This window comes from Macaca thibetana, chromosome 16 (assembly GCF_024542745.1).
Source record: "Macaca thibetana thibetana isolate TM-01 chromosome 16, ASM2454274v1, whole genome shotgun sequence".
Classification (NCBI taxonomy): Eukaryota; Metazoa; Chordata; class Mammalia; order Primates; family Cercopithecidae; genus Macaca; species Macaca thibetana.
Window position 1 is genome coordinate 75,963,915 of NC_065593.1, and position 24,114 is coordinate 75,988,028.

A 24,114-nucleotide genomic window follows, 5' to 3' on the forward strand; every position below is an offset into this window, starting at 1 on the left:
TCCTTTCCCATCCCATTTCATCACCCTAGTTCAAACCACCAAAATCTCTTACCTGCATTACTTAAGTGTAACAGCCTCTCAACATATATTCACGTCACAGAGTTATCTTTCTGAAATGGACAACTGATTCTGCCATACCCTCCCTAAAAAGTTTCCCATCACCCTTATGATAAGTCAAATATGTGAATGTAGTTAAGAAGGTCCTTCAGGACCCAACCCATTCCTTCTTCAGCCACACGTCCTTCCATTTCCCACCTTAACGATAATAGTTAACCCAATTATTCAAATTCTATGCCCCAGCCACTTGGAACCACCAGCAATTCCTCAAATATGACTTTCTCTTGCTTCTATATCTCTGCATGTGCTATGTTCTCTGTATGAAATCCTCTTCGCTTCTGCTCCCACCTCCATCCTTTCAGGGAAGAACTAAGCCTAAACAGCATTCCCTCCAGGAAGCCTTCCCAGACAGACACCTCCAAGTCCGGGTTAAGGCCCTCAGACATGCTCTCAGAGCGCTCGGTACTTTCTTCATCAAAGCACATGTCCTGTTCTCTAACAATTGTCTTTAACCGAGTATGTATAAAGAGGCCAGGTGTGGTGGCTCATATGTCTGTAATCCTAACATTTTGGGAGGTTAAGGAGAGAGGATTGCTTGAAGCCAGGAGTTTGAGATCAGTCTGGGCAACATAGTTAGACCTTGTCTCTATAAAAAAAATTTAAAATTATCCAGGTGTGGTGGTGTGTGCCTGTAGTCCTAGCTACTCAAGAAGCTGAGGCGGGAGAACTGCTTGAGCTCAGGAGGTCAGGGCTACAGTGAGCTATGATCCTGTCACTGCACTCCAGCCTAGAGGACAGGGCCGGACCCTCAAATAAAACAAAACAAAGCAAAACAAAACAACCAAATTAAGCATAAAGATAGACGCTGCTTTCAAATTAGCATCCTATCATCTTTTTTTTTTTTTTTTTTTTTTTTTTTTTTTGAGACAGAGTCTCGCTCTGTCACCTAGGCTGGAGTGCAGTAGCTGGATCTCAGCTCACTGCAAGCTCTGCCTCCCGGGTTTACGCCATTCTCCTGCCTCAGCCTCCTGAGTACCTAGGACTACGGGCACCTGCCACCGCGCCCGGCTAGTTTTTTGTATTTTTTAGTAGAGACGGGGTTTCACCATGTTAGCCAGGATGGTCTTGATCTCCTGACCTCGTGATCCACGCGTCTCAGCCTCCCAAAGTGCGGGGATTACAGGCTTGAGCCACCGCGCCCGGCCAGCATCCTATCATCTTTCATAGCACATTAAAAAACAAATATTTGTAAAATGAGTAAGTGAACCTCAAATGGAGATGTTAGTAATTGAATGTAATTTCCATAATGCTGCCTTTTAGGTATATGCAGTATTTTATCTATTTTTTTTTTTTTTTTTTTTTTTTTTTTGAGACAGAGTCTCACTCTGTCGCTTAGGCTGGAGTACAGTGGCGTGATCTCTGCTCACTGTAAGCTCCGCCTCCCAGGTTCACGCCATTCTCCTGCCTCAGACTCCTGAGTAGCTGTGACTACAGGTGCCTGCCACCATGCTCGGCTAATTTTTTGTATTTTTAGTAAAGATGGGGTTTCAGCATGTTAGCCAGGATGGTTTCTATCTCCTGACCTCGTGATCCACCTGCCTCGGCCGCCCAAAGTGCTGTGATTACGGGTGTGAGCCACTGCGCCCCGCCGAAAATTCTTTTTTGAGACCAGGTCTTGCTGTCATCCAGACTGGAGTACAGTGGCGCAGTCATAGCTCACCACAAGCTCAACCTCCCGGGCTCAAGGGATCCTCCTGTCTCAGTCTCGTCAGTAGCTGGTACTACAGGCTCATGCCACCGCACCTGGCTTGTTATTTTCATTTTGTTTTTGAAGACAGAGTCTTACTCCATCACCCAGGATGGAGTGAAGTAGTGCAATCATAGCTCACTGCAGCCTCGACCTCCTGGGCTCAATCTTCCCAACCCAGCCTCCCAAGTAGCTGGGACTACAGGTGCACACCACCATGCCCTGCTAACGTTTGTATGTTTTGTAGAGACAGGGTTTTGCCATGTTGCCCAGGCTGGTCTCAAACTCTTTGGACTCAAGCGATCTGCCTGCCTCAGCCTCTTGAAGTGCTGGGATTATAGGTGTGAGCCACCATGCCCGGCCCTAGCATCTTTTTTAAAATAGACAATCCAAATGCCCATTGATAGGAGACTGGTTAAATTATGACACATTAATACCAAAAAAGTTATGTAGCTATTAAAAAGAATGAAGAGACTTCTCCATACTAATACTAAAAGGTAACCAGGATATATTGTGAAGTGAAAAAAAAAAAAAAGGTTAAAGCAAAGTGTATAGCATGATCACTTTTCAGTTTTAAAAAATGCTCATTCAGGCCAGGTGTGGTGGCTTATGTCTGTAATCTCAACACTTTGGGAGGCTGAGGCAGAATTGCTTCAGGCCATGAGTTCAAAACTACATATCAAGATCCTGATATGCCTCTCCAACATACTGAGACTCCATATCTATTTAAAAAAAAAAAAAAGAAGAGGAAGCAGCTGGCCAGGCAAGGTGGCTCACGCCTATAATTCCAGCATTTTGGGAGGCGAAGCTGGGAGGATCACTTGAGCCCAGGAGTTCAAGACTGGCCTGGGCAACATGGCAAGATCCCATCTCAATTTTTAAAAATTGCAATCTCACTGCAACCTCCGCCTCCTGGGTTCAAGCAATTCTCCTGCTTCAGCCTCCTGAGTAGCTGGGATTACAGGCAAGCACCACCAAGCCCAGCTAATTTTTTGTATTTTAGTAGATGCGGGGTTTCACCATGTTGCCCCCAGGATGGTCTTGAACTCCTGAGCTGAGGCAATCCACCTGCCTCGGCCTCCCAAAGTACTAGGATTGCAGACATTAGCGACCGTGCCCAGCCAAAAAAAAAAAAAAAAAAAAAAAAAAAAAAAAAAAAAAAAAAAAAATTTAATGAAAAAAAATGCTCATTCACACTTAGAAAAAGGCCAACATTTATTGAACACTTACTATTGCCAGGTGCTGTTTTAAGTGCTTAACATATATTAACTTATTTAATTCTCAAAACAGCCCCATGTAATAGGTACTATCATTACTCCCATTTTACAGGTAAAGAAGCAGGTTAAGTTCTTATCCAAGGTTGCTAGCTGTTGGCAGAGCTAGAATTTGGTCCCTAGCAGACTGGCTCCAAAGAGTGGAAAAATATAAATCATTAATGGTGGTTGTATCTTAGGAAGTAGAATTAAATGGGAATTTTGTTGTTGTTGTTGTTGTTACTTATTTATGTAAGATTTGCCTTTTTAAAGACAATAAATGTTACCTTTTGGGCATACACAAAAAATGAAAAGAATAAAGAAGTAAAAATGCTATCCTGTTCACTGGCTAGACACAGAATAATTTCAGTTAAGAGTAGTGTGGTACCAGGCTGATGGTTCATACCTGTAATCCCAGCAATTTGGGAGGCCAAGATGGGAGGATCACTTGAGCCCAGGAGTTCAAGACCAGCACTGTCAACATAGCAATACCCAATCTCTACAAAACATAAAATAGCTGGGCATGGTAGCATGCAAGGAGGCTGAGGTGGAAGGACGGTTTGAGCCTGAGAGGTTGAGGCTGCAGTGAGCAATGGTTGTGCCACTGCACTCCAGCTTGGCTGACAAAGTGAGACCCTGTCTCTCTCTCTCTCTCTCTCACACACACACACACACACACACACACACACACACGAAAGGAAAGGAAAAGAAAAAGAAAAACAATATTGTGGATCTATCATTGCATTCCCTTTTGCCAGATTTACTTTTATTTTCTCTTCACAGAATATTTCCAGAAGTGTCTTCGGGGATTCAAGTAAGCCTGGGAGTTGGGAACTCTTCGAGTTTGAAGCTTTATTGACTGCTCTAAGTTTCAGAGAAAAAAAGTAACTCAACCACATGGCTGAATTTCCACAGTTGGTTGGAGGCAGAGCCTTTACTGTTCCCCTTTGATTCAGCCAGGGCCTCTAGCAGAGGTGAGGTGGCTATGCACAAGAGTGCTTCTTATAAGAGTCAAGACTGGGAACAGAGCCTATCACAGATACTTTTGGCCCACTAAAAGGACACTTGAAAGTAAGCCCAAGGTGGCTTCAAGGCCTTGAATAATTTTATGTTGCCAAGACAATGACCAAAGAGAAGGCAAAGCAAGCCAAGCCAGCACCGGACCCCATTCCTCTGACTTTAACGTGCACCTGACTCCCAGACTGTCAGATGCTGGAGACTAGCTTTTGTTTTTTTTTGTTTTTTTTTTGTTTTTTTTTTTTTTTTATATTTCACCTGATAAAAGTAAAACATGGTGGCTGGGCCCAGTGGCTCACACCTATAATCCCAGCGCTTTGGGAGGCTGAGGCAGGAGGATCCCTAGGAGCCAGGAATTCAAAACCAGCCTGGGCAACACAGGACCTCTTTTTTTTTTTTTGAGACGGAGTCTCGCTCTGTCACCGGGGCTGGAGTGCAGCGGCGACATCTCGGCTCACTGCAAGCTCCGCCTCTGGGGTTCACGCCATTCTCGTGCCTCAGCCTCCGGAGTAGCTGGGACTGGAGTAGCTGGGACTGCAGGGGCCCTCCACCACGCCCAGCTAATTTTTTGTATTTTTAGTAGAGATGGGGTTTCACCATGTTAGCCAGGATGGTCTCGATCTCCTGACCTCGTGATCTGCCCGCCTCCGGAAGTGCTGGGATTATGGGCGTGAGCCACCGCGCCGGGCTGCCTTTTTTTTTTTTTTTTTTGTGAGACAGAGTCTTGCTCTGTCTCCCAGGCTGGAGTGCAGTGGTGCGATCTCGGCTCACTGCAACCTCCGCCTCTTGGGTTTAAATGCTTCTCCTGCTTCAGCTTCCCAAGTAGCTGGGATTACAGGCGCCCGCCACCATGCCCAGACAAGTTTTATATTTTTAGTAGAGACGGGGTTTCACCGCATTAGCCAGGCTGGTCTCGAACTCCTGACCTCGTGATCCGCACACCTCAGCCTCCCAAAGTGCTGGGATTACAGGCGTGAGCCACCATGCCCGGCCGGGAAGACCCCATCTCATCTCAAGGAAAGGAAAGGAAAGGAAAGGAAAAAGGGAAGGGAAGGAAAAAGGGAAGGGAAGGAAAAAGGGAAGGGAAGGAAAAAGGGAAGGGAAGGAAAAAGGGAAGAGAAAGGAAGGGAAGGGAAAAGGAAAGGAGGAAAACATGATTACAGAATATAAAGCTCAGTAATAACATCACTACCCTGAGATAACCAGTTTTGATATTTTAGTACATTTCCTTCTAGTCTTTTTAAAAAGTTCATATATATAATATGTTAAATATATACATACCTATTTCAAAATTTGGACCACACTATACATATAGTTTTGTATCTTTTTTCCCACTTAATGTTATATTGTAAACATTTTCTCGGACAAAAGATTGTTTGAAAAATAATTTTTAGTGGCAACATAATACCTCAGCATATGGATGTGACCATCTTTAACTTTTTTTTTTTTTTTTTTTTGAGACAGAGTCTCACTCTTGTGCCCCAGGCTGGAGTACAATGGTGCGATCTCGGCTCACTGCAAGCTCCACCTCCTGGGTTCAAGCCATTCTCCTGCCTCAGCCTCCGGAGCAGCTGGGATTACAGGCGCCTGCCACCACACCTGGCTAATTTTTTGTATTTTTAGTAGAGACAGGGTTTCACCACGTTGGCCAATCTGGTCTCGAACTCATGACCTCAGGTAATCCACCCGCCTCGGCCTCCCAAAGTCCTGGGATTACAAGCGTGAGCCACCGTACCCGGCTGTGATCATCTTTATTTGAATAGCTCAGGGTGTCTTTACCAGATCTAGGGATAGCAGAACAAATTCAAGGAAGGGTTCATTTCTGCCTTTCCTATTAACTGCAGGAGAGAGACTGCAGGGCACCACTAGGGGTCAGTGCAGAGCCATCATCACAGGAGCCTTTACTGTGCCTTATAGTAAGCATGTCTTGATGTAAGATAATTGGTTATGCAACAGTCCATATTAATAAAGATTCTATATATTACATTAGAGATCTATTCACATGACTAGCCATGTTCCCTTTAAGAGCAGACTCCCTTAGTACAGACTTCTCAGATTATAAGTGATAAGATTCCTCCAAATTAATTTCCAAAACAGAGCTATTTTATAAGCCAAAGTCTATCAGTATAAGATGTGGTATTAGACCTGTTCTTACCTGCTTGGTATGAGATCATCTGTGCATAAAATACTTAGTGAAAGTGTTTTATAGGTTTGTTGGGAAAATCAAATAAATAACATGTAAAAGTATTTTATAAATTATGAAGCTGCATATAAACGCAAAGTTGCTCTTTTTTAATAAGCAATTCAGATATTTGGGCAAGTGGCATAACCATGGATTATTTCACTGGTTTTCTTCCTCGTAGCCCGTGTTCTCCAGCTATTGACATCACTGTGGAGTCAGTAATTCTTTTCCTAGAAGCTAAAGCTATCATTTACAGTAAATTTTGTTTTAGTTCTTTGCCATCCTTATTTACCTAAGGCTCCTTCAGGAAAATTACTCTGAGCTCAGAATTAGCTTAAATAACTTATAAATAGGTGTATAACAGGGATCAGAAAGACACTTTAGGCCTAACATACTTGAGAGGCTCAGACGCAGGAGGTGGGAGTTCCTGGCCCTTCTAAACCCAGAAGTAACTATTAGTAGCAAAAGGTACCAAGGGCCCTATTTCTCACCGGCCAGGCTTCTTATTCAGCCCTCACTCTTCTTTCTGTTCACGTTTCCTCTTCAGTTCTCAGTGCCACATCATTCGGTATCAGAAATGAAAAGGATCTAGGGCTGGTTGTTCTCAGAACCAAGCTTTCAAAACCAGCTTGTGGTAGCCCTTCTTGAGAGCAGATCAATCTTCTCATTGGTTCACTCTGACCATTCTCAGGATGCATAGGGACCCAGGCAAAGCAGGCCCTGGCAAGTCCCTTTTTTTTTTTTTTGAGAGACAGAGGCCGGGTGCCGTGGCTCATGCCTGTAATCCCAGCACTTTGGGAGGCCAAGGTGGATGGATCATCTAAGGTCAGGAGTTCGAGACCAGCCTGGCCAACATGGCGAAACCTGGTTTCTACTAAAGATACAAAAATTAGTCAGGGTGGCACGGCGCAGGGCGGTGTAGGGTCGCCATGGCGGAGCTGCAGCAGCTGCGGGTGCAGGAGGTGGTGGACTCCATGCTGAAGAGTCTGGAGAGAGAGAATATCTGGAAGATGCAGGGTCTCATGTTCCGATGCAGCACCAGCAGTTGTGAGGACAGCCAGACCTCCATGCAGCAGGTGCACCAGTGCATCAAAGCACTGCCATTTGCCATGCTTGAGCAAAGCAAAGCCAGGCTCAAGCCCAGGCTTTGGTCACCAGTGAGCTGGAGAAGTTCTAGGACCACCTGGCCTGGTGCATCATGCATTGCAATGACAAAGTCAAAGATTCAATAGATGCTGGGAGTAAGAAGCTTCAGGTGAAGCAGCAGCTGGACGGTTGTGTGACCAAGTGTGTGGATGACCACACGCACTACATCCCAACTATGACCAAGAAGATGAAGGAGGCTCTCTTATCCACTGGGAAATAACAATCTTTGCCACTGGCCATTGGGGCTGAGGGCAGGAATATATTTTTTATAAGGAATTGGGAATTTTAGTCTTTTAAGCGAAGTTTATGAAGAAACGAAGGATGGCCACAAGTGTAAGACATATGTCACTTGCCTCTAGGCACTGGTTCTTTTATGTTTCAGTCCTAAAAAATGAAATGGAAAAAAGTGGTACTAAATTGGGTCAGAGATATTACAGTTGAGTTTTAGAGTTTATATGTCCTGTGGCCAGTGCTTGTCCTGCCAGTAAGGATCTCCCCTGTAACAAGCCAGAGCCCTCCAAGGTACCAGACTCTTCTTACTACACAGGTACCAACAGGCTGGCAGGTTAGAGTTGGTGGAGTTTAAGGAGAGATATTTTCTCTTTGTTGCCAACATCCTGTTTACCAGAAGTGTCACCACACCATTTTCTGTAAGTTGTAAAACAAAATTGATGAGGTCACTCACTTAGAAGGGCAAAAAAGTTTTCTGGGTCTTTGTTTTCTTGGTTTTGTGTAATTTATACAAGGCAATACAAGTTGATTTTAAGATGTGGAATTGGGAGGGAGACTAGTTTGGATAAGAACTTGGAAAGGTTCCTTGTGGATCCCCATTTCTGGTCAAGATGTGGATGTACATTTCTTAAAATTATTATATGCCACATCTTTCAGCCTGGAGACCATGCAAAAACATGAGAGGTGACGACACACTAATTATGGGAAGCATAATTACTGGCTGATGGGCCCTGAGGCTGTGTGTAGCAAAATGACAGGAAAATCTTGCAGTAACACTTTCCCAGTGAAGAGAACGGGATTTTGATTGTGATATATACTAGTACCTAGGAATGAACAGTAAAAGAGGAGCAGTTGGCTACTTGATTACAACAGTTATGAAGTACTGGATTTGGAAAAACCTGGTTTTTATAGAACGGATGGAACGAAAGCCTAAACCTAGCATTGCCTACTCAGCTCCCTGAATTAACAGAGCACTATTGACACAAATCCCGGCAACAGGAAATTCAAGGGAGAAAACGTAAGCAACTTGGGCTAGGATGAGCCGACTCCCTTAGAGCAAAGGAGAGGCAGACCCCATTACCAAATACCATTTTTGCCTGGGGCTTTCGCAACTTTTCAGTGTTCCTGCCCTGGCATGGCACCTTATTCTTTTGATAGCAACCTCATTGTATTTTCACCAACTTATTACTTGAAATGATAATACAGCCTATCATTTGCTGTTTCCAGGCTGTGATATATTTTCCTAGTGGTTTGGTTTTAAAAATAAATAAGGTTTAATTTTCTCCCCTCCCCCCAACAAAAAAATTAGCCGGGCATGGTGGTGCCTGCTTGTAATCCCAGCTACTTGGGAGGCTGAAGCAGGAGAATCGCTTGAACCCGGGAGGTGGAGGTTGCAGTAGCCAAGATCACGCTACTGCACTCCAGCCTGGGCGACACAGCCAGACTCTGTCTCAGAAAAAAAAAGCAGAGACAGACTCAGCCAGGCACGGCGGCTCATGCCTGTCCCAGCACTTTGGGAGGCCAAGTGTGCAGATCGCTTGAGCTCAGGAGCTCGACACCAACCTGGACAATATAGTGAAACCCCATCTCTACAAAAATATAAATAAATTAGCTGGGCATGGTGGCGTGCACCTGTAGTTCTAGCTACTTGGGAGGCTGAGGTGGAAGGATTACTTGAGTCCAGGAGGTCAAGGCTGCAATGAGCCGAGATTGTGCCACTGCTCTCAGCCAGGGCAAGCGTGAGACTCTGCCTCAAAAAAAAAGACAAGAGTTCTCACTCTGTCACCCAGGCTGGAATGCAGTGGTGCAATCATAGCTCACTGTAGCCTCAAACTGCTGAGCTCAAGTGATCCTCCCACCTCAGCCTCTGGAGTAGATGGGATTATAGGTGTGAGCCACTGCCAAGTCCCTTATCACTGGCACTCGCTTTCCAACTGGGCTAGAACCTTAAGCTGTTTGGTGAAAGAAGGGCACAGAAGTCACACAAAGAGAGCAACAGATGATTGCACAGCAGCTCACACTGCCCTGGGGCAGCTCCAATAAAGAGCAGGCCTGTGTTGGGTCCTACCTTCCAGAGCAGGATCTAACACAGGATACCAGTTGAATAGCTTATGTTCTAGATAAGTACAATTCTTGGTGCATAGCTAGTGTTCCAGAAATATTAGTTGCATGAATGAATGACAGGTTTAGGTCGTAAGACCAGCATTAGACCATGGAGTGCCTGGATACAACTACATTTCTATGGCCAATCAAAAAAATAATCCTGGGACTGTAGTAGTAGAGCTAAGCCTAGGGACTTGAAAGTTAGTCCAGAGGATCCCAACAGCTGGACACAAACTCAGGAAGACTCAAGAGCCATACAACAGCAATGCAGCAACCAATAATCACTGTTATTATTAACAGCAGTTTCTAGTACATAGTGCCTCAGGGCACTTACAATTCCCACAGAGGCCAGCTACCCAACATCAGAGTCTGACCAGCTGGGGGGTCCTGCCCTGCATCAAAGAGGGTGTCGGGACACTCATCCAGGTGGCTCTGAGACAGTAGCAGAGCTGACAAGGAGGCCCTACAAGTGAGATTCCTTTGGCTTCAAGGTCACAAGTCCTGGCTTTGGGCCTCCTGGTCTGCTGAGCCTCCCACCGGCTTTACTCTCAGAGATTGCTGCAGAAGCCTGTGTGCTGGAATGGGCTGCCACATTTCTAGGAAGGAACCCAGGAGCACATATAGCCTGGTTATTCAATGTTGTCATAGACGTGAATCACATCCTCGTGGTTGCCGAGAGCCTGGATGAGATGAGCAGCCTGTTCCAGGTCGGGCTCGGCCAGCTGCACCTTTGAGTTGGGGATGAACTCTAGTGCACAGGACACAGAACACAGGCCCAGGGAGTCCAGTTTCTTCCTCACTTGGTGCAGTGAAGAGGCATCACAAATAAACTAGGGATAAAGGAAAATCAGGAGGTGAGGAGCCAGGAGGTAATGAGACAAAGCAACACAGGACCTTGCAAAGTCCTGAATGTTAGTACTGGAATGGATCGCTGGGTTTGAGATCTTCACTGGCAGGGACATAGTTTTCAATGTTTTGACTCTTTTTCATAGTCATCACGAGAGTCGGACCTATTCAGTATTCACTCAATAAATGTTTGTACGATATGTGAACTCTTTGTCTCATCCGTACCCTGGGGCACAGGAAGGAAGAAACCAAGAAGCATGTGTAAGGCATCTATCGTGGTCCTCTTGGCAGCCCACCAAACACCCATGTTTTCATGCTTACTTTAAAAACGTTCCTTTCTTCTTCGTCTTCAGTTTCCTTGACATCCTCAGCTCCTGCTTCAATTGCCAGCTCCAGGGCACGCTCTAGATTCACAGCCTTCTTCTCTCTGTCCTCCACTCCAACCACGATCACCCCCTTTTTGTCAAAAGAGTGACGAGCTCCTTCAGCCATCACTCCTCTGACAGGGAAGGAAACAGGCTGGCATGAGTGGATGCCTCTAGACACTCAGCCTCCATAAAGCTCATCATTCTGTATCACTGTCTCTTTCTCACCCAGTCTATGGAGTACACACAGACATGGAGCAGATCGCTTCCTCAAGGAGAAAATGCAGCTGCTGCTGGATAAGGGAACAGCCCAAGAATGTTCCCACACTCAATTTTCTGCCCTGATTGCAGTCTGGAGGAAGCAGACTTTGCTCATCATTTCCTGTGCCATTAAGATGCCAGTCCTAGTGGAGCATTTTAAGATTTGGGCATTATATGGCTACAGATGGGGATAATAGGACAAAGATCCCCTTTCTACACCAATGAACAAGTCTTTGGGATTCTGCTAGTACAGACAACATTAAGGGAAAGTCAATTAACTCACTGGATTCTGCTAAGGAGGAAGTGTGCTTAAAACCTGAAACATGGCCAGGTATGGTGGCTTCCAGCACTTTGGGAGGCTGAAGCAAGTGGATCACCTGAGGTCAGGAGTTTGAGACCAGCCTGGCCAACATGGTGAAACCCTGTCATCTCTACTAAAAATACAAAAATTAGCTGGGCGTGGCTGTGGGTGTCTGTAATCCCAGCTACTCAGGAGGCTGACGCAGCAGAATCACTTGAACTCAGAAGGTGGAGGTTGCAGTGAGTCGAGATCATGCCATTGCACTCTAGCCTGGGTGACAAGAGTGAGACTCCATCTCAAAAAACAAAAAACAAAACCTTGAAACACTAGCAGAGATCAACAGTACTTGCCTTGCAGAGAATTGGAACATAAAGGCTCTGTCCCCTACCACTCCCCACAGACACACACTTACCCATTCTTATTCAGGATATGTCTCATGTCTGATTGACACTTGTGGCCACTGTGAGATAATGCCTCGATGAGCAGAGAAGAGCCACCAGGGCCCCGACACGCATACAGCAAATACGTGTCCTTGGTTTTCTGCAATAAACAACACAAGCACATTTTCCTGTTTCCCAGTTCCCTCCCACATGTCAGCCCAGAACCACAAGTATTGCAAAACTAACTTCATGGGATGGGCTCTCTAGGCTGGAGCCTGAGCTCTCAATCTTTATTTTTGTCCCCACCCTCTGAGAGGAAACCCTAGAACCAACTTTTGAAGTAACGGGAAGTACTACCCCTAACTTGGAAGGAGTGTTTCTCTGGTCCCTGAACAATCCATCAGCCCTTCCTCAGCTTTGCTTCCTACCGTCCCTAACCAAATGCCACATCTAGTCCCCACCCACTCCCACTCAGACTCATCCTCTTACACTCCCATCCTGTAAGAAACCCACCGGTCAAGTCTCAAGGCTCCTACCCTGGGCTGCTGAGTACTGCTGTGAAAAATCACACACCTAGGCCTTGTCATAAGAGCTGCTGAAAACAGCATGGTCTCAAAAATCAAACAATTAATCCAGAGCTCTAGGGACTAATCTCTTCTGGACCTTCCATGCCCCTACTCATCCCTTGTCCATGTATTCAATATTCCCCACTCCAAGCACCCTGTCCTGCAACTTTCCAGGAATTCTTAACTCATAACTTCTCCCTTCCTCTTTCACAAAGGAAAAAAGGGCCACTAGGTGGGGAAAATAGTTGCTGTCTCCACCTCCTTCTCTGCACCACGGCCTACGTGAAGGCAGTAAGCATAATGGTTAGAGCACAGGCTCTAAAGTCTGACTATCTGGTTTCAAGTCTGTCATTTTCTATGTGACCTGAGTCAAGTCACCTAACTTTTCTGTGCCTCAATTTCTACTTACGGTGGTTTTCAGGATTCGATGAGATAACACACACACAGTTTTTATCCATGCTTAGCCTGCAGGAAGCACTCAATAACTATGATCTATTAAGATAACTATTACTTCCTCAGAGCCTCCCTACCTGCCCCAGAGAAAGGTGTACCCTCATGTGGACTCTATATACCTGCCCCTCCCACCATCTCTATCACCCCCACCCTCTCTCTTTCTACTGGCTTTTCTCCTTTAGGGTATAAACATCTGAGAAACAAAACCTTCCTCAACCTAACATAAGGGCTTTCTCCCACACTGCCCCTTCTTTCTATAATACCTCATCTCCCTACAACTTGGCTGAGCAGTCCCGGGCTGTATGGCCCTGCATGCTGCCTATGCATCCTACTCCCAGTTGTGCCCCTAGAACAAATGACCAAGGACAGTGAGCTCCCAGAAGCCTCTAGGCTGAGGGCGTCAACTACATTGCTACCCTTCTCTCTGAAAAATTTTTTTTTTTTTTTTGAGACAGAGTCTCGCTTTGTTGCCCAGGCTGGAGTGCAGTGACGCGATCTCGGTTCACCGCAAGCGGTGCCTCTTGGGTTCAAGCAATCCTCCACCTCAGCCTCCCAAGTAGCTGGGATTATAAGCATGTGCTACCATGCCCAGCTAATTTTTGTATTTTTAGTAGAGATAGAGTTTCACCGTGTTGGCCAGGCTGGTCTCCAAACTCCTGGCCTCAAGTGATCCACCCACCTTAGCCTCCCAAAGTGCTGGGATTACAGTCGTGAGCCACTGCACTTGGCCCTCTCTGATAATTTAAGGTGTGTTTGGTGGCTATCTAGACATGAGCCCTGTAGGGGCTGTGATCAATAAAAAGCATGTCAAACAGTACGCACCTCCATTTTCAGCGCTGCCTCAATCGTTGACTTGGGCATATGTTTGCTGCGACACACCTCTAAAATATTGGCCAGGTTGCTGTTGTGCTCAGGGTTGGGGCCTCCTTCTGAGATTTAAAGAAAAAACAAAGAGTGAGCAAAGACATCTCATTACAACATGGGAGAAAAAAAGGGATTTCCAGCCCCACCAAGCCAACGGAGTGGCAAATCCCCATTTAGCTCTCAGTTACCTTAGAATACCTTAACTAGTGTTTGAGTGGGATATGGAGAAGTATTTTGGGGTTTTTTGTTTGCTTTTTGAGATGGCGTCTCACTCTGTTGCCTGGCTGGAGTGCAGTGGTACGATCTTGGCTCACTGCAACATCCACCTCCTGGGTTCAAGTGATTCTCCTGCCTCAGCCTCCCGAGTAGCTGGGATTACAGATGCACGCCACCATACCCAGCTAATTTTTCTATTTTTAGTAGAGACCCGGTTTTGCCATGTTGGGTCAGGCTGGTCTCGAACTCCTGACCTCAGGTGATCCACCCACCTTGGCCTCCCAAAGTGCTGGGATTACAAGCGTGAGCCACTGCGCCCAGCCCGGAGAAGTATTTTGGAAAAGTACTTTTTTTTTTTTGAGACAAAGTCTCACTTTAATCACCCAGACTACAGTGCAGTGGCATGATTTTGGCTCAATGTAGCCTCAGCCTCTGGGGTTCAAGCGATCCTCCTGCCTCAGCCTCCCAAGTAGCTGGGACCACCAGCGTGCACCACCACACCCAGGTAATTTTTTAAAATATTTTTTGTAGATTCAGGTTTTCACCGTGTTGCCCAGGCTGGTCTCAAACTCCTGAGCTCAAGTGATCTGCCTGACTCGGCCTCCCAAAGTGCTAGGATTACAGGCGTGGGCTACCACGTCTGGCCAGAAAAGACCTTTTTCTTTTCTTGTTTTGTTTGTTTTTTTTTTTTTTTTTAAGACAGAGTCTCACTCTGTCATCCATGCTGGAGTGCAGTGGCATGATCTTGGCTCATCTTGGCTCACTGCAACCTCCCCCTCCCGGGTTCAAGGGATTCTCCTGCCTCAGCCTCCTAAGTAGCTGGGATTACAGGTGCCTGCCACCACACCCAGCTAATTTTTGTATTTTTAGTAGAGATGAGGTTTCACCACGTTGGCCAGGTTGGTCTTGAACTCCTGCCTCAAGTGATCCACTCGCCTTGGCCTTCCAAAGTGCTGGGATTACAGGCATGAAGTACTGTGCCTGGCCAGAACCTTCTAATTCATTGTCTTTAGGGATGGTTTTCATTCTGCTATGTTTTAGCAATCTCCACTTTGTGTCAGATGAAGAAGGGACATAGATGGTAACAACACTTCCTGGACTCATTACTGCTTACTCTACTACTTTGTGCATAATAAAAATAATTTTATTTTATTACTATTTTTGAGACAGAGTCTTGCTCTGTTGCCCAGGCTGGAGTGGGCAATCTGCAGTGGCGCAATCTCGGCTCACTGCAACCTCCGCCTCCTGGGTTCACGCCATTCTCCTGCCTCAGTCTCCTGAGTAGCTGGGACTACAGGCGCCCGCCACCAAGCCCAGCTAATTTTTTTTTTGTATTTTTTTAGTAGAGATAGGGTTTCACTGTGTTAGCCAGGATGGTCTCAATCTCCTGACCTCGTGATCCGCCCACCTCAGCCTCCCAAAGTGTTGGGATTACAGGTGTGAGCCACCGCGCCCTGCACTTTGTGCATAATTATTGAAATGTTCACATGACATTGTAATCTGAGGGTAGGGGCTATATTTCATCATCTTTGTAGTACTAGTGGCATGCCTGGTACAAAATAAACACAATTAAGTTGGTTGAACTTGGGCAGGGTGCAGTGGCTTACGCCTGCAATCCCAGCACTTTGGGAGGCTGAGGCGGGCGGATCATTTGAGGTCAAGAGTTTGAGACCAGCCTGGTCAACATGGTGAAACCCGGTCTCTACTAAAAATACAAAAAAATTTAGCCAGGCGTAGTGGTGCACACCTGTAGTCCCAGCTACTCTGGAGGCTGAGGCAGGAGAATCACTTGAGCCTGGGAGGTGGAGGTTGCAGTGGGCTGAGATCACCCCACTGCACTCTACCCTGGGTGACAGAGTGAGACTCTGTCTCAATAAATAAATAAATAAATAAATAAATAAATAAATAAATGTTGCTTGAACTTAATGTCAAGAATTTTGAAGAAAAGGAAGCAAACAAATACCACGCATGAGTTGAGGGGGTAAATGAACATTAACTGAATGCCTATTATGTGCCATAAACCATAAACTACCTCAAGGTGGGTATTACCCTTGTTTCACAGAAACTCAACAAAGTTAAGCCACTTGTTCAAGGTCATAAGTTAGTCAGTGACAGAAACCAGGTCTTCCTGACTCCAAAGTCCATAGTTTCTCTCTTTTTTTTTTTGAGATGGAGTCTTGCTCTGTCACCCAGGCTGGATGGAGTGTAGTGGAGCAATCTCGCTTACTGTAGCCTCCAACTCCTGGGTTCAAGCGATTCTCCTGCTTCAGCCTCCTGAGTAGCTGGCATTACAGGTGTGCACCACCACACCCAGCTAATTTTTTTTTTTTTTTTTTTTTTTTTGTATTTTTAGTAAAGACGGGGTTTCGCCATGTTGGCCAGGCTGGTCTTGAACTCCTGACCTCAAGTAATCTGCCTGCCCCTGGCCTGCAATTACAGACTGAGCCACTGCGCCCAGTCCAAAGTCCATGCTTTCTACAGGACTTTTCCTTTACTCCTACAAATCTCTGGCCCTAAATAGAAAAAAAGCCTTTTCAGTGTGGCGACCTAAGGGAGAAAAGACATGGTTGCAAATCTACCTTCCAAGGAAATGTGTCTTGGGGAAACATTAATGAAGCAAACTAAGGCCTAAGCACTTAAATGATAGCTTTACTCAGTGCCCCTGCCACAACAAATAAGGTACTTGAGGCGACGTCAGAGGAGTTGATTTGTCTCTTCAGGAGAGTCACACATCTGCCCTGACTCTTAGGACTTGTTTCTATTAAGTACCTAGCTAGACCAGGATGAAGTAACTTCTACCTTACCGGCTTATCTTCTCAAGAGCAGCTCCCTCTCTGACAAACTGGCCAGATGCTTAGCGTCTGGAAAGATGAGTGAGGACTTCAAACGTAGGTAGGTGTTTTGAGGATTTATGAGGCGGGCAATGGTGGGTACTGGGAAAGGAAAACAAAGTGAAGGGCCGGAGATCTAGGTGGGCCCAACTCCGAGTGGCAAGCGAGGCTGTGGGCACTGAGAGGGCAGCGGCAGCTAGTGGTGGGTGACAGGGTCTCACCTTTCACTGCCAGGCGGATGTTCAAACAGAGTTTGGAGAAGATGCGACTCCTTTCGACGTCCTTCGGACCCTTGATGTGCCTGACTTTGGACCACTTGTTGTGCCCGGCGGGGACAGCCGCTGTGAGGTGCAGCGTCCTGCCCGGTGCGGCACCGCAGCCCCGGGGCTCGGAGTGAGAGGGCCGGGGGTCACGCGGAGAAGCTGCCCCGACCCCAGGGCCTCGTGCCAGCAAGCATCGGGCAGCGGCCCTGCTTAGGCTGGCAGCAGCCCAAGCCGCCATCGGTCCCGACCCTGGGGTTCAAGCTGCTAGCAGCAGCGGCCAGCGCCGGCCCGTCTCTTCCACCGCCGGAACAAGCAGATCCGGACTCCGCGGCTGCCTGTGCTGGTCACCTGAGACCCAAAGGCTTGGGCCCGCCCGGGGCGGCCCAACAGCTAATGACCCTGCACCGTCCCCGCGGCAGCCGGGACTGGGGGCCCTTGATGGCGTAGCACACTTCCTTTACCGGGTTCGCTCCAAAAACAAGTCCCCACTGCCCGCAAAGTCCGTTCCGCGGCTGCACAGTACTCGCTCCTCTCTCGCCCTTGAGCCGACCTAGTTAGTGCTCAAGCCCTCCCGGTTGCCTAGAGAGCGCCGGACTTTGTTTCTCATAATAGTCTAGTGGAGACACATCTGAGTTATGAAACTGACTTTGCTTCCAAATTTCTGCCTAAATCTGAGAAAGTCCAGAATGATAAATATTTTGTTGTTGCCTCATTTTACTGGCAAAGAAACCGCTGCTAGAAAAGTGAATTGCCCAAACGTTTAATCTCTCTGAACGTCCTGCCTATTTACAAATAAGGATCTAATATTTGCTTTATCAACATAGGAAGGTTGAAAACACAAAATGAGCCCTTAGAGCTTTAAAGTAATAAAGTTTTATGTAAATAGCCACAGTGCACTTAAGCCCCTAAATGCAAGAGATGGTTTGGGACAGACTCAGATGAGTCACAGGCCTTTAGGAGAAGGAGAATGATCAGACAAGCCTTTTGGAGCTAAACTCCCCTTTTCATTTTCTCTCTGCTGTCTCGAAAGAGAAAACCGAATCCATTAGAAGACGGAGAGAAACAAAGCGGCAGCTGCTGAAAAGCTTTGTAGTGACTTCCGTGCTGGTGAGATGAACTCCAAAGGGCATGACGTATCCGGTAGAGAAGCAGGACAGCCGGGCGCGGTGGTTCACGCCTGTAATCCCAGCACTTTGCGAGGCTGAGGCACGCGGATCACTAGGTCAGGAGTGCGACACCAGCCTGACCAACATGGTGAAACCCCGTCCCTACTAAAAATACAAAAAAAAGTAGCCGGTCGTGGTGGCGCGTGCCTGTAATCCCAACTACTCAGGAGGCTGAGGCAGGAGAATCGTTTGAACCCGGGAGGAGGAGGTTGCAGTGAGCCGAGATCCCGCCACTACACTCCAGCCTGTGCGACAGAGCGAGACTCCATCTCAAAAAAAAAAAAAAAAAAAAAAAGAAGCAGGACAGTGTGAAGTTCAAGCTTGTGCCCTCTGCGTTTAGGCTGGGTGGCTTCAAACCCTGGTTGTTCCACTTTCTAGTGTATCCTTGGGCAAGTACCTTTACTTTCCTGTTTGTTTCCTTACCTCTAGAATGGCCTTGTGAGAACTAAATAGGATAACGGATGCAAAGCACAAAAGCATAGACTTTACATTTTTTATTATATAAGAACCTTCATGGGATGGTGGCTCACGCCTGTAATCCTAGCACTTTGGGAGGTCGAGACCAGCAGATCACTTGAGGTCAGGAGTTTGAGACCAGCCTGGTTAACATGGTGAAACCCCGTCTCTACTAAAAATACAAAAATTAGCCAGGTGTGGCGGGTGCACATAGCCCTTCATACACGCTTGTACCTTAGCACTTACCTTTTAAAAAAATATCAAAATGTTTATATCTGTTTCTACCATAATACTAAATTCTTTGAGAGTAGGACTGTACTTTCTATGCCCAACACAATTCTCATTTTTTAAAAAATAAACAGCTTTGATATATTTCACATATACAAATCACCAATTCAAAGTGTACAATGGGTTATAGAATATTCAGAGCTGTGCACAATTGAGTTTACATTTTCATCATCCCCCAAAGAAGTCCTGTAGCCATTAGCAATCACTCCCTCTTTCCCCCCAATTCCTGCAGCCCTGGGCAATCACCAATTTACTTCTGTCTCTGTGGGTTTGCCTCTTCTGAACATTTAATATGAATGGGCCCACACACTATGTGGCCTTTTGTAACTGGCTTCTTTCACTTAGCATGATGTTTTCAGGATTCTTGCATGTTGTAGCATGTATCAGTATTTCATTTCTATTGCCAAATAATATTCCATTGTATGGATATACCACGTTTTATTTATCCATTCATCAGGCAAGGACATATGGGTTGTTTTCACCTTCTATGATGAATAATGAGGCTGTGAACATTCATATACATATTGCTGTGTGGACATATGTTTTCACTTCTTTTTTTGTTTGTTTTTTTTTTTGAGACGGAGTCTTGCTCTGCCACCCACGCCGGAGTGCAGTGGCACAATCTCGGCTCACTGCAAGCTCCACCTCCCTAGTTCACGCCATTCTCCTGCCTTAGACTCCGGAGTAGCTGGGACTACAAGGGCCTGCCACCACCCCCGGCTAATTTTTTTGTATTTTTTTAGTAGAAACAGAGTTTCACCATGTTAGCCAGGATGGTCTCGATCTCCTGACCTCGTGATCCACCTGCCTCGGCCTCCCAAAGTGCTGGGATTACAGGCATGAGCCACTGCGCCCGGCCTGTTTTCACTTCTTTTATTTATACACCTAGGAGTGGAATTGCTGGGTCATATCATAACTATGTTTAACCTTTTGTGGGATTGTCAGACTGTCTTCTAAAATGGTTGTATCATTTTACATTCCCACCAGCAATAGATGAGGGTTTAATTTCTCCATATCATTAATTTTTTTTTTCTGCTTTGTTACCCAGGCTGGAGTCCAGTGGAGCGGTCATAGCTGACTGCAGCACAGAACTCCTGGGCTCAAGCGATCCTGCCATCTCAGTCTCCCAAGTAGATGAGATTACAGGGTGCGAGCCACTGGCTAAATTTGTTATTCTTTTTGACTACAGCTATCACCATCCTTGTGAGTGAGAAGTGTTATCTCATTGTGGTTTTGATTGTATTTCCTGAATGACTACTAATGGTAAGCATCTTTTCATGTGCTTATCAGCCATTCATATATAGTATTACTTTAATTTTAAAATAGTTTATTCAGGCCTGGCGTGGTGTCTCACGCCTGTAATCCCAGCACTTTGGGAGGCCGAGGTGGGCAGATAATGAGGTCAGGAGATCGAGACCATCTTGGCTAACATGGTGAAACCCCGTCTCTACTAATAATACAAAAAATTATCCAGGTGTGGTGGCACGTGCCTGTATTCCCAGCTACTCAGGACTGGCTGAGGCAGGAGAATCGCTTGAACCCAGGAGGTACAGGTTGCAGTGAGCCGAGATCGCACCACTGCAGTCCAGCCTGGGCGACAGAGCGAGCCTCCATCTCAAAAAATAAATAAATAAATAAAAAATAAAAAAATATATATATATAATTATATTTACTTTGAGAAGCAAAAATCAAATTAATGGAATTTGTAATCACAAATAAGTGTAGAGGCTAAAACAAGGTTTGAGACTGCCCTAGTCCAGTCAGCCTGAGACCAGCAGGGGAAACCTATAGTCCCACTGAGTTAGGCTTATCAGCTCACTGCAACAAGGGAGACTGCACACCAGAGGAATGGTGAAGTGTCTCACCAAAGAAAAAGATGATTATAGGATTATGGGGAAGGGTGGAGGTTAGGTGAAAAATTAGAGTTAGGCACAAAGAAACACAGACCTGTGTGAAAGGGGGATCAAAATCAGCTGGACTACAAAGTGGACTCAGGGGATCAGTTTCCCTGGAAAGTACAAAGTCAAGATAAATGTGGAATGTCGTGTTCAGAAACCCCTGCTCTGAAGCGCAATACCTGGCCTGGAAATCAAGGCTGCTTCTCTATGTCAAAGTGACTCAGCTCCTCCAAGCAAGACTGCAAGCCTTAATTCTCACACATACAATTGCAAACAGCAAACTTCGTCAGCCTATGATTTTGGAGAACAAAGTTTCTTGGTGAATTTTTTTTTAAAAAAGTAGTCACTCAGGGAGTTGTTCTGACACTTTATGTTGCCAAAAAAAAAAAAAAAAAAAAAAGACAGTTGCAGTGCATGCTTGGTAGAGGTACTATATCCTGTTAACTGTGCAGCTGGTTTTATCTGTCTGTGTATCTGTGATGAATGGCAGGGAAGATTTTAACTCTCTCAGTCTGAGTTAATAGCCACCTTTCAAGATAAATTCATAGTTGACTGAACCATCTCTAGAGGCCTGGTTGTCAGGATCATTGAAATCACTTAATTAACGAGCCTTGGAAGCTAAAGACTGGCTAAAAGTATCATTCCATTAGGTTTGACCATGTGTTGTCCAGTACTAACAGCTCTCAATGAATGAGATTACATTAGCTATTAGTCCAGATACTTAGCCGATTTGCTGGTATGGCTGAGATATAATTTCCACTACTTCACTTCCTATGCCAGGGTACACAGGAAGACTACATTTCTTGACTCGACCTTCCTTGCAGTTGGCAGATAGGAGCAGAAGTAAGCCACTTCCAGGTCCATCCTGAAAAATGTACTTTTTCCCACCCCCCATAAGCAACCTGGAGGTCACACGCTTATTTTTATTTTTTTGAGATGGAGTCTCGCTCTGTTGCCCAGGCTGGAGTGCAGTAACGCGATCTTGGCTCACTGCAAGCTCCGCCTCCTGGGTTCAAGTGGTTCTCCTGTCTCAGCCTCCTGAGTAGCTGGAATCACAGGTGCGTGCCACCATGCCTGGCTAATTTTTGTATTTTTAGTAGAGACGGGATTTCACCATGTTTGTCAGGCTGGTCTTGTGATGTCGTGATCCGCCTGCCTTGGCCTCCCAAAGTGCTGGGATTATAGGCGTGAGCCACTGCACCGGGCCAGGTCACATGTTTAGATGACGTAGCTGCAACTTGGAAGAAGGCTGATCAACCTCCAGAGGACATTTTTTTTTGAGATGGAGTGTTGCTCTGTCGCCCAGGCTGAAGTGCAGTGGTGCGGTCTTGGCTCACCGCAGCCTCCACCTCCCAGGTTCAAGCTATTCTCCTGCCTCAGCTTCCCAAGTAGCTAGGACAACAGGCATGCACCACCATGCCTGGCTAATTTTTGTAGTTTTAGTAGAGACAGGGTTTCACCATGTTGGCAAGGCTGGTCTCGAACTCCTCACCTCAAGCTATCTGCCCCATTAGCCTCCCAAAGTGCTGGGATTAGAGAGTTGAGCCACTGCATCCGGCCTAGAGGACTTTGTGTAAGCAAAAAATAAGCTTCTGTAGTGCTCAGTTTCTGAGATTTGGGGGTTTGTTGCTGCAGCTTAGCCTAGCGTATAAATAGTATTACTCTGTTTTCTCCTTAAAAACCAGAGAGCAGGTCTCATGTATTTCTCACAAAATACACACTGTCAGACCATATAGCAGCACAGTTCCAACAGGACCAGTAGGTACTCATAAAATTTAAATTCTCGGCCGGGCTCGGATTACACGCCTGTAATCCCAGCACTTTGGGAGGCCAAAGTGGGTGGATCGTCTGAGGTCAGGAGTTTGAGACCAGACTGACCAACATGATGAAACCCCATCTCTACTAAAAATACAAAATTAGCCGGGCATGGTGGCACATGCCTGTAGTCCCAGCTACTCGGGAGGCTGAGACAAGAGAATCCTTTGAACCCGGGAGGCAGAGGTTGCGATAAGCCAAGATTGCGCCATTGCACTCCAGCCTGGGCAACAAGAGCAAAACTCTGTCTGAAAAAAAAAAAAAATTAAATTCTCAAGAGCAAATATTTCCCTTCACAGATCCACTGCCACCAGCTCCATGTTAGCTGACACAATGGAAGGTACTTATCGAATACTGGTTCACTGAACCAATCAGTTTGCCTTTCTTCTCTTCCTTCACAGTGGCCCAACATGAACAAAAGAATAAAAATAAAAATAAATGGGGGTAGTATTTCATCCAGAACATGCTGCATTTGACTAGCGGTGGGATAGGAACTCCTTCCCCACCCTACTATGTGGGGCATAGGTTTGGGCAATTAGCAGGGACTTGGACATTCCCAGTCAGCCATCAGAACCTATCCAAACCCAAAAGATCTGGGAGTTATTTCTCTGTCCTCCTTCACAGCCAATACATTACTGAATGCTGATGACTGCATCCCTCTTCACTTGTGCCCTGTCCTCTCCATCCTTGCCGCAGCTGCTGCTGCCGCTGCCACCTTAGTTTGCCTTAGTTCAGGGTTTGATTTTCTCTCACCCTATTATAAGAAGGCAGAGGCACTTTTTCATTGCCTCTCCTTCTAAAATGCAATTCTGATGACTCCTCTCTGTGTATATTTTCCAGGATCATACAGGAGTGTAATGTCTAAAATTTCTGCAAAGCATGAGACTTTCCCTGCCTTGGCTCCTGTATACCTCTCTAGCTACATTTCCCACTATTCACCCCACCTCAACCTGCAATTCTCTAAATATGACCATACTTTCTTGCCTCTACAGATTTGCACATGGGTGTTCCCTCTGCCTTAAGGACATTCCCTACTCCCAGAGAACTCCTGCTCAGCCTTCCAAACGCAGCTTAGGCATCCATCTTGAGTTGTTTTCACTGACCCCATGCGGCTCCCTCCCAGGCAGAGGTGATCGCCTCCTCCTGAGGGGTGATGCCTAAACACATCCATTATTGCACAACAATGCAAGAATTTGGATTTTTTTGTTTTGTTCTTGTCTTTTAAAAATTAATTTGGGCGGGGGGGGGTAGGGATAAAAGACTACCAATTGGGTACAGTGTACACAGCTCGGGTGATGGGTACACCAAAATCTCAGAAATCACCATTAAAAAAACTTATTATCCACATCACCAAAAACCACTTGTTCCCCCAAAACTATTAAAATAAATGTCAGGCGCAGTGGCTCATG

The 24,114-nt window shown here is 46.0% G+C and overlaps 1 protein-coding gene and 1 pseudogene across 1 annotated transcript; one reads left to right on the forward strand and one right to left on the reverse strand.

The window, feature by feature from the left end:
- Window positions 1–7,185: 7,185 nt before the first annotated feature.
- On the forward strand, window positions 7,186–7,664 carry LOC126939565 (protein FAM136A-like; annotated as a pseudogene).
- A 2,338-nt stretch (window positions 7,665–10,002) lies between these two features.
- Window positions 10,003–17,575, reverse strand: LOC126939554 (translational activator of cytochrome c oxidase 1). Its single transcript, XM_050764976.1, has 5 exons — window positions 17,041–17,575; window positions 13,731–13,837; window positions 11,922–12,049; window positions 10,904–11,081; window positions 10,003–10,566 (listed from the first exon to the last, which is right to left on the reverse strand). Exons 1-5 carry the CDS (start codon window positions 17,318–17,320, stop codon window positions 10,366–10,368), a joined length of 894 nt encoding a protein of 297 aa, XP_050620933.1. The 5' UTR covers window positions 17,321–17,575; the 3' UTR covers window positions 10,003–10,365.
- Between the last annotated feature and the right edge of the window lie 6,539 nt (window positions 17,576–24,114).

Coding starts and splice junctions, on each gene's coding strand:
- LOC126939554 (XM_050764976.1), bottom strand. CDS start 17,320: ATGGCGGCTTGGGCTGCTGCCAGCCTAAGCAGGGCCGCTGCCCGATGC. Junction 12,050..13,730: donor AGGCAGCGCTGAAAATGGAG/GTGCGTACTGTT, acceptor TGTTTATTGCAG/AAAACCAAGGACACGTATTT. Junction 10,567..10,903: donor AAGAAAGGAACGTTTTTAAA/GTAAGCATGAAA, acceptor CTTTATCCCTAG/TTTATTTGTGATGCCTCTTC.